Source organism: Meleagris gallopavo, chromosome 7 (assembly GCF_000146605.3).
Source record: "Meleagris gallopavo isolate NT-WF06-2002-E0010 breed Aviagen turkey brand Nicholas breeding stock chromosome 7, Turkey_5.1, whole genome shotgun sequence".
Taxonomy (NCBI): Eukaryota; Metazoa; Chordata; class Aves; order Galliformes; family Phasianidae; genus Meleagris; species Meleagris gallopavo.
The window spans coordinates 9,571,490-9,589,843 of record NC_015017.2 but is presented as its reverse complement, the minus strand read 5'-3'; the positions used below and the strand labels follow the sequence as shown (position 1 = coordinate 9,589,843).

At 38.9% G+C, this 18,354-nt stretch overlaps 1 protein-coding gene across 8 annotated transcripts in view; it reads left to right on the top strand.

Annotated features, from left to right (window-relative positions):
• The window catches only part of ANKRD44 (ankyrin repeat domain 44), a 99,052-nt gene that overhangs the window by 63,000 nt on the left and 17,698 nt on the right, over positions 1-18,354 (top strand). For 4 of the 8 annotated variants that reach the window (XM_031554149.1, XM_031554150.1, XM_031554152.1 and 1 more), the window contains 6 exons: positions 2,327-2,395; positions 3,415-3,555; positions 6,337-6,420; positions 7,425-7,536; positions 15,394-15,465; positions 17,316-17,517. In XM_031554149.1, the coding sequence (XP_031410009.1) occupies positions 2,327-2,395; positions 3,415-3,555; positions 6,337-6,420; positions 7,425-7,536; positions 15,394-15,465; positions 17,316-17,517 (680 nt within the window). The remainder of the gene's footprint in view (positions 1-2,326; positions 2,396-3,414; positions 3,556-6,336; positions 6,421-7,424; positions 7,537-15,393; positions 15,466-17,315; positions 17,518-18,354) is intronic. The other 4 variants (XM_031554153.1, XM_031554151.1, XM_019616970.1 and 1 more) reach the window with 2 other exon arrangements.

Here is an 18,354-nt window from a genome sequence, read left to right as displayed (position 1 = left end):
TTGCAGATTTGGGTCATACCAATTCAGCTGTGCCAGCCACAAATGTCAAATTTGAGTCATCTGGGATGGTATTTTGACATCGCCCTCATGCTCATGTTGCTTGCTTGTAAAACAAAGAAGGTGGTCTGATCTCAACAACAAACAGCTGACTTGTGATTGAGGCATGAGTTTCAGACACAGAGTGAAAATTCATTCTCATGTCCCTGTCAAAACTGCTTCAGTTTGGGTAGGAGTGCTGTGTACTCACCCAGATCCATGTATTGGCCATAATTGTTGGTGAGGGCTATCAGTCAGTAGGAAACTGTCAGCTCCTAAAGCAAAATGTGGAGTAAGGAGAAGGAGGTGTGACTCCTGAGATGCAGCTGACAGCACGGTTATTGCTAACCTTCTCATCTGGGCTGCATTCTTGCCTGTAAACACGAGGATGCACTTATATTTGCTGCCTGGTACTTGAGCATGCAACCTCGGAGTCCAAATGCAGCTCATCTCCCTCCCAATTCTCAGGTGCAAGTTTGAAAATGAAATTAAAAAGCCCTACCAGATTAGAGAGCCAAGATTGTTATCCTTTTAGTATAATGTATTTCTGCCCAGAGCCTGGGAATGGAGACAAATAAAAGCTGAAATGTATCAATTTATGTTGTAAATGTGGCATGCAATCAGTTAAATATTTCCAAATTATTGTCAGTGGAGCACTGTGAAGTTAACGTAGCAAATGGACAAAACGTTTGGCAAACACTGAGTTTTGACTCTTCTGTTGAGAACTTTATGGCTCAGAAAACAGCTGAAATGGAGACCTTGGTTAGAACCACCTGGGATTCTCTGTGATGATAGCAAGCAGAAATGGTCATCAGTGGTACATACTTGGCAGTCTTTCTGGAAGTTGTTTTTTTTCCTGGTGTATTAAAAGACATATATCACAAAATTGTCATTATTACAAACAGCTAATGAAATTGATCCAAATGCTGGTTGTATTATTTTTATGGCATTATTCTTGTTGATACTTGTCTTCTGTTAATTAATGAAGGGGGTGTGACCCTTACTTCGATGGGGATTATTACAGTACACTTCAGATACTACCCCTTCGATAAGGCTGCACCCCAAGAGAATAATAAAAACCATCTGAAAGTCCAAAAGAGAGTGAAGGAGAAATTTCATAAGAAGCAAAAGAGGCTTATGAAAATAAGCTGTATTTTTCCAGTGGCTTACTACAATTGTCATCACTAACAAATGTTTCTATTTTAATATGTTGTGATGAGTGTTTTGCAGTTATTTTATGGAATAGCAATTTTGAGTAGGGATGAACTTATGCCAACATTCTGACATTTTGCATCCAGTTCTTTTTTTTTTTCTTGGAGTTGGAGCTATGCAAAAAACATTGTTTTTTTCCTTGCACGTACCTGTTACTCCCATTACATTAATGGGAGTTGTATGGGCTTGAGGAAAAGGACATACTTTAAGGCTTGCTCATTTTGATTGTGAACAGAATGATTTATTGTCCCTGTTAATGACAAGGAAGTCTTGCAAAGTGATATGCTTCTTTATGTTGTTTTCTGGCTTGGAGTCATACATTTACTCTCTTGAACTACAAAATAGATGAGTATTCAGCTATTATATTTTTTTATTAAAACTCACGTGGCTTTAAATGAGATGAAGTTAGGATGTGGTGAATACTTTCAACAGATTAAAAAAGAGAAAAACAATGGAGCCTAACTCATCTGTTTATATAAAAGCAATGTTAATGTGACAATCATAGATAGTTTAGATAGTTAATGCTCCTTATTCAGCAAAGCACATAAAGACATGCTTAAATCTATCAATTGCCAACAAATGATTTGAGAAACCTAAAAGTGACTCTTGTGTGGAATCTCACTAAAGTAAACAGGATTTTAGCACACCACTGCAGCTTTGCAAGAGGAGGTGGATTTCGTTAAATGTCACCTCTTCATTATTAGACTGGCATTTTATCAGCTAGCACCAACTTAAAAAGTCGTCTCATAAAATACCATTCCAGCGTGGGAAGTGTTAGAATACAGGCCCCTTTGAAAATCTCCAAATGCAGTGAATTCAAATCATATTTACTGCTTTCTCTTCAGAAAATTAATTTTTCTTCTGCAGAAGTCCAAGGTTTTCTAGAAACAAAGGAAATAATTTCTGAAACTTCATTTTCTGTTTGCTGTGACTGGATTTCAGGTTATAGTTATCTATATCCTGATTTTGTACTGCAAATAGTTAGAAAAACAAACCAATTTTTTCCTTTTGGAGGGAGGGAGACAACCAAGATGTAAGCTTCTGCTTTGTTCATGCTTTGGTTTTCTTCTCTTTTCAGTAATGTTGAATGTATAAAACTCTTGCAAAGCAGTGGAGCAGATTTTAATAAGAAGGACAAACATGGGAGGTACGTAAATACTGAAACTCATTTAAAAAAAATTAGAAATCTAGCAGGCAAGGATGAAAGACCACTTCAGTCTGGATATCATGTGTTTCATGAACAATGGCAGTAAAATAAAGTGGGAGTTTGACGTTCCCTGCAAAGCTGCTGCTACAGTTCTACGCCAAACAAACAGGTGCAGACTTCATTAAATACATAAAAGCCATCCCATCCTCTTGAGCTTTCTGTTTTAAAAATATCACTGATTTTTTTTTCGTTATTGCTTTTCTTATTGCCTGAATTCTTGTGCTTGTGTGCCCAAGTCAGCACCTGGGTTATGATGGGAAGGACTGCTGCTATTTGATGTGCTACCTATCTTTTACATTTTTACTGTTTTCTCCTCCGTATGAAGTGTTGTTAAGAGTGTTGCTATGCCAGAAATGGGTTTCGCTCTTTGTTGCAGAATATCTGTCTGGTGTTTTATTCTGTGTTTTTCAACAAGGTAGATGTTTTCCAAACCAGGTTCTCCAAAGCCTACTGGTGGAATTGGAATGGGAGAAGAGCTGTAGCTGACTTAATAGCACTATTTGTTTTGGCACATTGTGTCAAAAGAAGTTTATATATGTGTTATTTTAAAAAAAGAAAGGCAACTGTAAGAGAGGGAATAACAAAGCCTCAGTTACTCTGTTCAGTTGGTATGGTTCTCTGAGAACTATAGCAGTTCCCACTGATCAAGGTGCTGTGAAGCTTGTCCTGCTCTGCCCTGACTCCCAGCTGAAGCAATTTAGTGTGAATGCAAAGCAGTAGTCTGCTTCCAAGATGCAGAATGTGGATCTGTATGCTTTTAAGCTCAGTAGGAGTATCAAAACTTCCTAGTAGCACACTAATTTGTTAAATTTGCATAACTTTGAATTTCATCATGGTAATGTAAGGTGCTGAGTTTGACTGCTGGAAGTCTGTAGGAATGCAGCAGTAGTTAAGGTTTATTGTTATCCTTAGCAGTGCATGTTGGAATACAAAGTAACAAACTGTCACTTATGTTCCAGGACACCTTTGCACTACGCAGCTGCAAATTGTCATTTCCACTGTATTGAGACACTGGTGACCACAGGAGCCAATATTAATGAAACTGATGACTGGGGACGCACCCCTTTGCACTATGCTGCTGCTTCTGACATGGACCGAAAGTAAGAGAGCCTGTCTGTGTTCCTTGTTCAGTGTTTTTCCAAATCAAATGTTCTATTCTCTTCATGACTCTGTGCCATTTGAACCAAAAAAATGACTCGGCTGGCACAGGAATTTCTCTCAGATGTATACATCAACTCCACACTGAACTGCTGTGCCTGTAAGCCAGATCCTCAGGTGATGTGGCACCTCAACCCTGCAGTTTACCTTTGAGGTAACACATGATTTTACAGCCCCTCTGTCCTAATGAACTATTTTTACTACATACTGTCTTTCTTCTGTGTGGTTTCCTCACAAGGGAAAGCTCAGAGAGTTTTGTGTTGCTTTGCAAGTGCATCAGAAAGAATGGAAAAAGAGACAGCAGAAGGAGTTTTCCCAGGTGGACTGCAGAGATAGTTGGCCATTCTGATAGACTTTCTGGCAAAAGCAAATAGATCTTACCCATCACTCTCCCCACTGTCAGAGCTGATAAAAACTCCTACCTTCTCCAAATAGGTTACTTTCTAGAGACTAAAGAGAGAGAGGCCTGGGGAATATCCTTTGGCAGAATGCAGAACTGTTCTTCTGAGAAAAGTTTGGAAGGGGAAAACAGCTGCAAAACTTAAATATCCGGAGGTTACTGAATAGAGTTTCTGCATATTTTGGCAATCTCTTTTCTATAACATACTGCATGAAACAGCCTCAGTTATCCTGTTAGTTGTCTCTTAAAACTGATAGGGACCTGTATTTATTTTAAATCATCCCATCTTATCTGTCTCTTCAGACTCTCAGGAACTATTTTCCTAGTTTCTTATATAGTGAGGTCTGGTTAAAAGGAGGGAACAAAAACCAAACCAAAACATAAAAAGTATGGCTTATTCCCAGCAGTATACCACCCCAAAAGCACTTTTGGAAGACTTCTCCTTAAGCTCAAAGCAGAGGTTTGGATACCATAAGTGTAGGTCAGTAGCTTCTTCAACATTTGCTTCATTTGCTGTGGTAATACTGGTATCAAAAATGTCTTCCCTGTCAATGTAAAACCAGAATGTACTGGTAAGAAGGCATCAGGATCTTCAGAAGATTGTTCTTGGCATTGCATGCTGAGTAGGCTTGTTTGAAGGCTTTCACCACTGGCTGTTTCTAATTAAATCTTGCCAGGGTGTAATGTTATTTGGGGTGTTGAGAATTGTGATTCAATATGTATTTTCAGCTTTTGACTATTTATATATTATGCTCCTGCATGTAAACAACCTTTTGGCTAACTTTAGGGTATAGTTGCTTCCAATGGTAATTTGTAATTTAATAAATAAATAAATAAAAATCTTAGTTTAGTCAGACTCTGAGCACTGTAGGAATGTTTGGCTGCCTTTGCCCTCAGATTCTAAATCTAAATTGATTCTTATGTTGTCTTCTCATTAAATTTTCCAGTTGGAGATGTTTTGGAAGAAGCCTTGTTAGATGAGATGTTATATACAGTCCATGATTTTGTAGGTCAGCATATTTATTTTTTTTCTGCTGAACAATGGCAAAATCTCAAAGTTGACAATCTTAGTCCAAAGAATATTCATTTAACTTTGAATGTGGGCAGTTAATGATTAGAGAGAAGTCTTTGTACAACCAGGTTGTCCTACTGTTTCATCTGATTTGGTAAGTGTTGTTGCATATGGACTTCAGAAAATACTCCTTTCCTGCAGGGGAAACAACATGGGCATTTACATTAAATAGATTATTCAAGTTTATGAGTATGTATTGTTTTTCCTGATGATAGCTTACTCTGTTCAGGGAATGTTATATTGGGATCTCACTAATTTATTGTTAGCTGAAAATAAATGTGGGTTTGGCTTTCACTTGATATGCGAGCAGTCTCAGTACAGTTACCTCCAATGGCTTTTCTGAGGTTGAGCGTCTTGTTTCAACATGGTACACGATTACTGTCTATGTGTTTACAATGTTAGGATTTTTTTAATAGATAAATAAGATTTGTTTTTGAGTTAGTGACCATCAAACATATTTTGTGGAGCAGTGTCTTACTGTAAGCATCCACAGAAAGAAAGTCAAATCTTGAAAATACGTATGGGAAATAACCTGATAAGGAAAAAATGCATTGTTCTGCATTGTGCAAAATTCAGTCTGGAATACATGTGTTATATAGGGATTGAATTTAGCAAACTGTCCTTCAGACCCTCCAACGTACTGATCTATAATGGTATGTAGCAATTGGGAAGCTTGCGTTCTGTGTTGGCCTTGGTGTCCAAGGTAATTCATAATCACAGGCTCATGCCCATAAGCTCACAGATCACAATCTTCTGGCTGCCATCCACCCAGCTGGGAAACAGAGATGCCAAAAATGATCCGGGTGTGCAGGAGTATGAAGACATACTAAGCAATTTTGAAGAATCCAAAGAATCTGACCAGACATCTGGGAATCTGAGATATCTCACAGTGCTGCCAAGACATTTCACAGAAAGTGAGAAGAGTCAGCAACACAGCTAAAGCTGATTAAAGATAGACTAATTCAGTATTAGTGACTAAACAGTTCCTGATAGAAACCAGAATTCTCTGGTGGCTTTCTTGTTTGACACTGACTTGGAAGATGATAAACTTCCATGCTGTTGTTGTTTCCATTGTTTGCAAAACGTATTATCTGCAGATCCAGGTAGTACACTCACTAAGCTTATGTAGCTTTTTACTTTTGGCTGGAAGAGGTCAACTCCATGTGAAGGAAATTGGGGATGGGTAGCACGCTGCATCAAAATCACTCATATTTTGAAAATAAGTTGCATTTTTCTGTCATTTATGTCAAGAAGAAAGAATATTTTAGGTAACTCCCATGAAAATGCTGAAGAACTTGAAAGAACCAGTGAAATGAAGGAAAAAGAAGCTGCACTGTAAGTGGTGTCAGTAAAGAAGTTAAACTTCATTTCTGGAGAAAGCCATTGCTTTGCACTGCAGCTTACACCCTGCTTTTGCTCATTCATTGCTTTTTGCTAGACACAATTGGCTTTAATGGGAGCTAACCTAAGGAAAAAAATCTCTGTACTCTCTTTTATGTGCATATTCCCTAATATTTCTGCTTCTGTGCCTGTTGCTCTTCCTTAATGGAAAATAAACAGCTTCAGTAATTTAATAATTCATCAGTAACATGCGCTGTTTTATTTTAATACTTCGTATTGAGTATATATGTTGCAAAGATAAGTTAGCTAATGTCTGCTTCAGTGTATTTGCTTGGGCTAGCATTTTCATATAGCTGCATATTGATTATTTCTCATTTTAAAAATTTTCTTTTCTGTATGACAGCTTATAGTCACTAACAATTACAAGTTACTGAAGAACGTAATAATGACAAGTTTCTTGGTGGTATAAGAAAAAATGATAGAAGCTGAGAAGAAAATATGGGATCTTTTGGAAAAAATGATTTTAAAAATGCCGGGAAAGAAGAAAATATATACATACATACTGGGAAATTAACTCAGTAAAATCCAATTTATATTTTGCTGTAGTATGTGGTTGGAGGCCAACAGTGTGGTTAGAGAATTTGCATATAACAGCAGTTCTGGCTTTCTGAAATGGGCTGTTTACATCATGATACAGAGTTTTCTTTCAGTCTTTTAATAGAAGGCCATTTTGGAATCCAGAGTAGCAGCAAAGGTAGGGTTTAACATTTAGGAAGATGTTCAAAGATGAGGGGGGATCTTAATGTTTAACAAAACAAAACAAAAAAAAGTTGAATGGAGGGAGCAGTTGATGAAAAGGAAGGAAACCTGTAAATGCTTTGAAGTAGTGTTAGAAACACCAAATGGGCTGCTTGTCTGCAGTGCCACTCCTACTTGCAGTGAGGGATAGATCTGTTAAATATTGAGAGTTCTCATTTAAACTAATGCATTGTTCACAGGTGTCTGGAGTTCCTTCTACAGAATGATGCCAATCCATCCATCCAAGACAAAGAGGGGTACAACACTGTGCATTATGCTGCTGCATACGGACACAGGCAGTGTTTGGAACTGGTGAGCGCTCAGACGGTTGAGAGGTCTCTTAAATACTGATACAGATATATGTATGTGTGTATGAATATCCCAGTACTATGAATTCATCTGAAGTTTATGATTTGAGTTCACGGTTCTGGAAATTGGTGGTTCTGTGAAAACTTGCAGTAAACTTAGTAAAGTGCAACTAATATGCAACCAGGTACATCTTAAAGACATGATAGTTTTGTTAAACCAGTCTTTGTTCAACAAGCTGGTGCTTAAATGTTGAATGTGAGTGGAGCTCTGGTTATTTTTTACCGTGATGGAAATATTCCCAATGTTTGTGACAGTAATAAGGAGTAGTTCCCTGTGTATGAGGATGTTTGCACATTATCAGGCTTGTGTGCTGAGAGCTTTTATTAGCTGCATACCTACACTGTGTTTTTGCCCCTGAAGAAACAATAGCAGCAATGATAAAGCTGATAAACCATAATCAATCTTGTGAACCATGTGGTTGTTGGTGTGTTTCCACTTTGTTGCATCTGAGTGATTAGAAATTGCATCTTCCAAGAAGCCCAAAATGTTCAGCCAAATACTGGATTTGGGAGATTCATAGTGAGCATTTATTGTAGAGTGGGAATTGTAAGTAAATAAATCCATAAAAATGTGAAAATGGATGTTAACTGAACAGCTTGTTATACAGGGGGATCCAACACTGTTGTGTCAGATATAAATAGGCTCTGCTTTAAAAAAAAAAAAAGAAAAGGTAGAAAATTGTATAGATGTTCAGACCTGAGTAAGGGCGCTTTGCACTGTTCAGTGTTTTATGTTGTTTGGTTTGTTCTTTCCTTGTTAAAGAATTAAAGTGCTTAATAATTGAAGAGGACTTACACACAAATGTGCTGCCTTCATCCCACATGCACCGGCACTGTTAGTCGCTGCCACCTCTGAGAGATCCTGCAGCTGCCCAGCCTGGGTCACAGCTCCAGGTTAAAGCCTTTTAGCTCCCACCTGCACGCACAATTATAATTAGGACACTTGGAAGATCACTGCTTGGTTTTGCTTGTGGCAGCTGTTCGGCCTTTCCTTGTTGAGCTGTCTCCTGGAGATACTCTAATGTGGCTCTGCCCCTTGGGGACAGAGAGTCCTCTCCTGCATCCACTGTGGGTTTGGAGTAAAAGCAAATGTTCTTGGCCTTTGAAGGGTGTGTATGTAGTTTGTTTTGTGCAGTGTACAAGCCTATGCTTGTATGGCTCCGGCAGGGTGTACTGTAGCCTCACTTCTGTCTTATCACTGGATTCTTGCAGGACTGGTGTGAGCAGAGCTCTCTGCAACAATGTCTTCTCTTTCAACCTTGGTATTGTAGCCCTTGTGTGCCCCTAGGTGCAGAGCAAGCACAGGAGAAGGTCTCTTTTCTTGCTGCTGGCACACTTTCTCACAACATAGCAGTTACAAATCTGCTGTAAATTCCCAATGTTACTTAGGCATGCCAGACAAACAAGAGCTGGGAGTGCAGCACGTATTGGAGGTGTTGTGTTTCTCTTCATTTTGAAGGGTGACATGCAAACCATGGGTGAGAGACAGCAATGCAGCAAAAGTTCTGTATTCATATTGGGAATTCAGTGTTGTTTCATGTTAATCCTCACATATTTGTGACTAGAGCTGCAGTATAGAAACCAAAGACCAAGGCTCACTCGCAAAGTTACAGCCATACAGCATGCTTTCCACACACCTGTGAATGACCATTTACATCCTATGCTGTCTACCTCAGAGCATTATGTGGACCAGGATTTTGCCACTGGTGTTGAGAGGTTGACAGACATCTCATTTCATCTCTGAAATACAGAAGATTGAGCACTCTGGCAAGCAATTGTGCTCAGTCTCCAGCAGGACTGGAATCATCATCTTTGTACCCACTGTCAGAAGAGATTGATTCTGTTTTGTTCAATGAGCAGTTGTCCCTTAGTTCTAGTGAGTTCTAGTGAGTTACAGAGACCCAGATTATATTTGTATGATGATATTTGGTAACAATCATGAATTGATGCGGGCAGTTACCTTTACATTAAGGTGTGTGTTTGTGTGTTCAACCACAGAGCTCAATGCCAGAAGCTCTTCTCTGGATGAGCCTTAGGTTACCTGGAATATCACTTTGCAATGAATGACGTGATGTTGCTAAAAAGAGAATAGCAGAAGCAGATTCTTGAATTCTTTCTACATTTGTAGCGAGCCATTCATAAAGACTGAATGGTGAGCATGTGTGCTTGTGAGCAAGTGAAGCTGTGTCTTTCTCATGTGCTTTCATACTTCTAACAATATAACATCATGTTTGCTCAGATTGAGACTGACTTCTCTGGTGTTCGATAGTCGGAGATGTTGTTCTCTATCACTTGCTGGTATATTAGAGTTGATCATGTAAGTGAACTATAGTAGTTAGGAGTAAAAAAGGTTTATTTTTCATTGAAATGATCCATCACAAAATCCTTATTGCTATGGAAAGACTGAAATTGCAATTGCAAGTTGAAGTGCAGCATGGAGTGCCAGTCAGATCCTTTATGTTTTGATGTCAAGACAAAAGGAATGAAGTGTCAGTCTTTGCAGTGACATCTCGTCTCTGACTCTAAGTACTGATGGTTAATTTTCTTTTAATCTGCTCTTCTCCGTATCTCATCAGCAAATGAAATTCATTTTTGGCCAGCAGAAACTGAATTGGCACAGTGGTCGATTCTCTTAAGAATGGGAGGAGGGCATGGTTTAATGGAAAACCATATCTGAGAGAAAAAGCAAATCTTGGTCCATACGTCTGACTAAAGCAGTGAGCTGCAGAGCCATCTGCATTGGGAGATCTCCTGCTAGCAGAGCCTGTAGGGCTGTGCTGTGGAGTTTGAGAGCAAGGACACACCTTTTGGTAGACCAGGTGTTGCATTGAGGAAGTAGCAAGCTGTGTATTCCATGCTCAGTCCCTTGCATGTGGAGAAGTTACAGTCACAGACCGTCCAGGTCTTTCATATAACTGCTGCTGGTTTTCTGTCTGTTCATCAACAAGAATGTGTTGGTTCATTCATCTGAGAGCAGGACACTAGCAGTCAATGGTGAGCAAGTCACATGTGTGGTTGGGATAGGTATGAAGTAGCAGTCTGCCACATGAGGTCCTGCCTCAGCCACTTGTCCTGCTGCAGCCCCTGGTCTGCCTCATGGCCTGAATCCCTGCATTCAAAGGGCTGTGCTCTGTTTTTCTTCCTTTATGCATGTCTTCCTGTCTCCATGACAAACGCTGCCATTCTGAAAGGGAGAATTTTGTCTGACAGCAGCAGTGATGGTGCTTTGTGCCAACTTCCCAAAACTTTTCCTCCATGACAACTTTGAATGTCTGAGCTGCTGTTCCACATGCAGTGCCGAAACTTGACGTTTCCTCTGCAGTTAGTTGGTACAAGTAGGAATTCACGTGCTTACTTTTCATGAAGAAAACACTAGGTAAGACTCAAAAAATACATAGGACAAGATTTCAAATAAATAGACTCCCTATGCACAGAATTCAAGGGAGGTTACGTGCAGTATAACTTTGAGCAATTCTGAAAAACGTGAGTATGAGTTTGGATGACTGCTTAGTGAAGGGCTGTTATCAGCACCAGCTGATACCTGAGGGTGGGTGCCTGTGCAGGCAGCTCTCAGTGCATCAGAACCAGGGAGCCTTTCTGTCAAACCCACTGCTGTGCACACCTTTCTTGCGTGTTTTTTCTTAGCAGAAGAAGCTTGTGGTTATTCTAGTGTCCTTTTTTTTTTTTTCTAAAAGAAGAATGCAAAAGAAGATGGGAATGTATCGAACATATGCAGATGCTGATTAAATTATCAGTAGGAGCCTATATGCGCTAGAGTTGCTAATATATGTTAGCTTACAGCAGTGCATTTTGGCTTAGGCTTTTTTTCTTTTTTTTTTCTTTGCTTTGGAAACTGAATTTAAAATCTTTTAAGAATCAAAATTAGAATGCTAAATACTGCTTTTGAACTTGGTATGAGGGCAGGAATTTGCCGTCTGCATCTGAGTGGCACTTTGGCTCCTAGAATAGCAGTATTGCCTAGGATCTTCTGGAGGGCTTTTTTCTGTCTGACAGATTTAGGGATTTTTTTTCTATTTTTTTCTTCTTTCTTTTTTCTTTTTTTTTTTTTCTTTTCCTGACAGAGAGAAGCAAGCTGTTAACATGTGCCATCTTTTGTCAGAGAGTAACAAGGTGATCACAGAGCTGCAGCTTCCCTTCAGGCATGGACTTGTGCTGTTGTCTGAAGTACCTGTCTGTGAGCGTGTGGTGTTTCAGTGGAAACGTGGACAGGATATCTGACTTTCTAATCTACTGAATCCAATGGGAGAGGTGTATGGCATTGCATTAGACGGTATAGCTCAGAAAGAGTGTGGCTGCTGGGGTCTTCAGGCTGTAATCAGTCTCTTTTATTCAAGGGAAGATGTTTGCCTGTTTTCAGCAGGCGTCAGAGTGGAAAAAAAGTAAAATCAAATGGAGTTAAATACCCCACACCATATTCATCCATGTAATCCTATATTATAAGCACAAAATAAATTCAAACAGCAAGTCTTCTTATGCTTGTAAATACCATTACTGTACAAATAAAATTGTGAGAATTGAATGTTATTAATCTTTGCATGAAGCGGGAGGAGAGGTAGCTGCAGCCTGGTAGTGCTATTAGCTGGTAGCAGTGGAACTGAATAGTTGATGTTTTATCTTGTTTTGTCTGCATCTCACTCCCAAAGCACCAAGTTCCTGAGTGTGAGGTAGACTTGCCAAAATAAATAATGACGTACAGTGCTAAACGCTGTTATGAGAAGTGCAGGGTAGAACGGGGGTCTTTATCTTTTAAGAGGTGATGACCTAACCAGAGAGGACAGTGCCCACCACTTTGGCTGGCAGCAGCTGCACAATTCTGACAGCGCTTAAAATCTGCAGATGACTGAGGTGCAGAAATGTAATAGTCTGAAAGACATTATCTTAATGGCACAAGAAATGAAGCATAAGATATACTGGGATCTTCCCCACTCAGCCAGCTGCAACCATGAGCCGTTGGTAATGTGTTCTTATTGCCTCTCATGAGAGAAGTGCTTTGGCCAACTTGCAGCAAGAACGTTTTGCACTGCAGCCGGCATACTTGGGTTGTTTTGAGAAATAAATTCACACTTTTTATTATTTAAAAAACACGCAGTGTGCATCGCTTCCTACAAAGGTGCTCTTAGGTGGAAGGTAATGCTAATGGAATTAGAACCCTGAGGAGAGTTTTGTGTATTCTTGTAACAAGTATATGAGAGGTTGTACAATTAATGGATATACCGATGTTATGGTATAGTAGAAAGCTTGGCTATGATGTTATTACACCAAAGCAGGAAACAGAAACTCACCCGTAACCTGGGCTCACAAGGGAAACTCCAGTAGAGTGGATCTCCAAAAGAGATCCTTCCCCACTGGCAGTCAGCTCTTAAATGGGTCTAGGAGAGATGGAGCCAGGCTCCACCCCTTCCTGCAGCACAGGTGAATTGCCTTCACCTGTGCTCCCGTGGCTGACTCACTGCTTGCCTCAGGTGATCAATCAGAGGTTCAGGCCGTGATTCAGCAGCCCTATACAGAGGTATTGTAAATGCCTTTTTCTTAGAACCATAGCAATGCTAGTGAAGCTGCAGAGTTTGCCTTGTAACTTAGACCTGGTACTTTCTGTGTCTGAGTGTGGTGTGTATCCTTCACATGAATTAGTTTTAATTGAAAGCTGTGCTTGATGAGATAAACAAGAAAATCACTAATTCTGTGCCCTTGATCTTCTTTTATGATTTCTCTTCTTGCACTGTTGGATCACATATCAGGGAGCAACCAGATTTACTCTTAAGTTCTCGTTTAGGCTTGACTTTATGATAGAGACATTCATCCTTGTGAGTAATAAGCTCATTAAGCTTAGTCTGCATTAGTCTAAGCTGCTTTAACTAAGCCATTGGGATGCCTTTTGTGAGGAGCTCTCCAATCCTGCAATTTGTTCCTTTTGAGCCTTAATTGTGTCAATTTTCCCATCTATTTGAAAGGCAGTTATCTGCCTTGTTCCAGAAGACTCATAGAGCCCTCTGACAGGTTAAGGGAAGTACTAAGGTTCTGATCCCACCATCATCCCATTTCAACAGCTGATGATCAGCGTAGTTACAGGCAATTAAAATAGTCTTCTGTGCCCACCTTGTGGACTCATAGTAAAGGTGAGTAATAAGCAGACTGGGGAACAGGCTTTGTACTCACGTCTGGATATTTTTTATTTCATTTGCTCAGTAGAGAAAATCAGAGTTAAAATAATTACCTACTTAGAGCATGTTTGGAGTAAGTGAAAATTCATGACTATGTGTTCGGAGTTGCCACTTAATCCTATTTCCATCCATCTAAAATACAAGAGAAGGATGATATTTTAAATTGGAGGTCTCTCCATGTGTTTGTAACAGCTGTGTTTGTGTAACTCTCCCCCAAATCTACTAAAAAAAAAAATGATGTGGACTTGCTTTTTTTTTTTCCCCCCTATCTGCAAGGTTGTGTTAGAATTCATATTGCATATTAATACACACACTCGCTTATGAGTAGCATTTGTATCGACACATTTTTTTTCTCTGTCCAGATATTTTACTAGGTTCAAAATACACAAATAAAATTACTGAATATTTTTGTTTTGTTGTATTTTGTTATTGTAATAGGCTTCAGATTAATTTCTTTGTTTAATACATGATTTGTGATGCTTTGGAAAAAATTATCTTTGATGTAGGTCTATTAAGGACTATTTTGTTACATAGAAAGTTTAGGCAAATGTGAGTTCAGTGTATACCATCATCTTGCAGTGCAAGTTGGGTAATTTCTGTGCCTACCAGAGAATTTCACCAGTTTCTTTGGACAGCGTTCCATGTTGACATACCACAGAATTGTCCAGATTGTCACCACTGTCCCCTTTTTCAGTTTTTGAGTTAGCTAATTATTCTCTCAAAAAAGTTTGAAAAACTTAGTTGAAACTGTAGAAATGTTTTTCAGTCTCTGCTTACTAATTTTTTTTGACAACATTAATTTCCAGTCACAGAGGATTTTGGAGACTAACTCTTTGAGTAGTATTCAAGTAAAAATGCCTTGCGTGCCAGCAGTAGTGCTACTCAACAGTGTTGAATTCACAATATTTTGTCAGTACTATGTGAAGTTTTCTTTGCAGCCTCAGTGGGGTAAGTTGCCAGGGTTCATGTGCTTTTGTGGAGGGGTGCTAGTCACTGTAATTCCGTAGTTTCTCATTTTGACTGGGTAGAAATATCCTGTTTGTAAGCCTTAAAATGCTTTGGGATCCCTTGAAATGTAGAAAATCATAAACATATTATGCATTTTATTATATGTTAATTTTTTTTATTTTTGTAATCATGGTTATGTTCAAGGATGTGTTGCACTCTGGAAGACTATGTAAGGAAGTTTTACTCTGATAAAGTATAAAGCTGACTGTGAAATTGCTAGCAGCTTAGTTCTAATTCTTCTCAACCAAAATTATATATGAGAATTATAAAAAATGCTGAATCAGAAATGGCTTATATGTGCATTACTTGTGTATTCATGAAACAGCACTTTTGCAGTGCAAAATGACTGAGGGCTCTACTCCACAGATTATTCTTTTTACTGCTGATCAGGATAAGGATGTTCATTAAACGCTTTCAAATTATTTTTGTATCTCTATCCTATAGGGTAAGAAGACTTGAAAATACTTTACTGTAAATACAAAGTACTTACTCTTAATTGCCCATCAATATTCACTATAGACATCAGAATTTTTTTTCGTTTGCTGAATCATGAAAACTTATCCTAAGTTGTACAAAAATGTTTAAAGATTTTTTTTTTCTTCCATTTTCAGCTTCTGGAAAAAAACAGCAATATGTTTGAGGAATCGGATTCTTCAACTACGAAAAGTCCTTTGCATTTAGCTGTAAGTATGAGATGTATAAATTGTTGGATCATCATTTCAAAGAATAATTCTTTAATCTTTGTCTTTGAAGCAGGTTTAATCATAGACTTGTTTTTGAAACAAGTAGGCTTAGATGTAAGAAAAACAGATTCGGAACTGGAATTGTTGAGTTTCTGGCAGTTGAAGCTCTTCGCTCTTATTGATTATAGCACTCAGGTAATAGAAGAAACAGAAACTGAAATGAAATTAAATGGCAAGCTACGAATTTTTGTAACCAGTCTATAAAGTTGGAGCTGGAGCTCCATGGCTCTGATGATGGAGTGGGATGTTCTGCTGCAGACAGTGTGCAGAAATAGTCTGGTGCACAGCTAGGTGTGGGAATGCATACAGTATGTCCCAGTACCTGAACACCCTCATGGTAAAAATGTTTTTTCTTGTATTTAAATGGATTTTCCTATGTTTAAATTTTCCCTTTACGTGCCTCTTGTGCTGTCACTGGGCACCACTGGGAAGAGTCTGGCTCTGTCTTTTTTGCTGTCCTGCTCAGATGTACAGACACATCAATAAGGTTCTTCTAATGCTTTTATTTTTTAAACTGAACGGTCTCAGCTTGAGAGAGCTGTCTTCACATGTTTTCCACAGACTGGCCCCACACTGACTGTTCAACATCACCATGAATCTGCTCTCTTCTCAATAGGGAAGAAACTTGCTTACTGGAAAAGGAGCATGTTTTAGTTCTGTAGTGATCGTATCTCTGTTTGCCAGCTGGTCAGAACTGCTCTTACCTAGTGTTTGAATTTTCCATACCTCATCTGAGGGAACAAGAGCCAGAAGTTGGTTTAAAAGGGACTAGATTTGTCACTAAGTTCTTCTCCCAGTTCTTCTACAGTTTGAAAACTGCAGAAAGGACAGTGTCTGAAACCCAAATAGGGGTTACAGCTTGCTCTATCACCAACACAAATTCTTGTGCTGGGAAGGGACTTGACCTGCACCTGGCCAGACAGCAAGCTTATTTCCTCGCTGGTCTTTCTTGGTCAAAATCCTTGCAAGGACACTGCCAGAGGTCTTTCCTGTTGTATCTGTTACCAATTAACAGCTCTTCATTCACCTGAGACACCCCTAAAGCACTTCAGGGGAAAAAGGAAAAAAAAGAAAGAAAAAAGGAAAAATAAAAAATTAACATAAAACATTGTTATTTCTCACACTTCAACTGTATCAAAAATCAGGTTATTGGTTGTTTTCCAAGAAATTGTAATAGGGAAGAAAGACTAACAATTGCATCAAGACTGTTTTCTGTGATATGGATTTTCTGTGCCCTAATCTCCTTATGCTTTTTTTTTTCTGCCTTTGCCTTTCTTCTTTCCTTAAGTAATTTTCTTGGTCTAGCAGTGCAACAACTGCTTGGCAACTGCTCTGTCTCATTCTTTTGTACTTCTGAGAACAATCAGTAGGAGCAAACTGCTTCCAACAGTACTTAACCTTGAAGATTGGTGTCTGGTTATTTCATATTTGTATTTCTCTTCTTTTTTCATTAATTGTATCAAGCTGAAAAGTGAATTGTTGATTTGCCCGTGTTGAAGTGAATTGTTGCCTGAAATTCCCCACCTTGTACTGTAATAGAAGCAGAGTAAATAAAAAATCATTATTACTGTCTGTGAACTCTAGGAATTTTTGAGTCTCTTGGCTATTTGTATCAGTGGCAGTGTAGTTTGGCAAAATCCTTTTATGATGGAAGAGTCATGAGAAGTCAAGAAACTGTCATTTCCATTGTGTTTAAGAGACCCACAATGACAGATCTTATTCATGTTCTATGTGAAAGTCTTTGAAAGACAAGACTTGTGTTCCTTACATGACTCATTTCATATTTCCAGGCCTATAACGGTCATCATCAAGCCTTGGAGGTGCTGCTCCAGTCTCTGGTAGATCTGGATATTAAGGATGAGAAAGGACGCACTGCTTTGGACCTGGCTGCATTTAAAGGGCATGCAGAGTGTGTGGAAGCTCTCATCAGCCAGGGTGCTTCTGTCACTGTAAAAGACAATGTCACCAAAAGGACCCCTCTGCATGCTTCAGGTGAGTGTGCTCCTGTGTTACTCTTAAAATACAAAGCCTATAGCATGTATGCATCTAACTTTAACTACCTACTATTTCTGTACTTATTTCTTCTAAAGAGAAGAAATTTTGATGTGCATGGAGGTGATCTTGCAGTTAACTCTGTCATTCTTGTGGTATTTTTCCTCTGTCCCATGGTCCATTTTCCCTCACAGAAACTCCTACTTTTCCACACACTATTACTGCTCAGACTTTACCTGATCAGCTGTGCTTTACATACCTCTATTACACCTACTCTAAAATGTGAGGTGTTTTTCCTAAAGCACTTTCACTTAATGGTTCTTTAGCCAAAAAAGAGAGGAAGAGAGAACAGTTGTTTCATTGCTTATCCTAAGGAAAGAATAATTGAAAATACAGGCAGGCCTTGATGGCAATGAAAGTGTTCTGTGTTCAAAACCTTCAGCCTGTTTCAGTGGTAATGTTACAGAAAATCATCCTCTTTCAAATGTTATTCTTCTCCTGAGCCAGCTTGTGAATTTGCTGTTGTTAGGAGTTGCTCCATTCTTCATACGTTGTGTACAACATGTTGCTTAATTAACTAGAAAATGTAGGATTTGCCAATTATTAAAAAGTTATTATTTAATATATACTTGTTGGTTAAACACACAGCAGTGCCGGAGGGAATATTGCTCCTCTGGCTGTTAGTTCAAGGACTCAGTACAACCCAGCAGTGACCTCTAGTGGGAAGAAAAATGAATACTTGATTAGGGAGTTTTTTAATTCTCAGACTTAATTTTTTCTCTGTATTTTTTCATCTTGCTCAGAATAAAATGCATACACAATCTCTGCTGTCTGGGA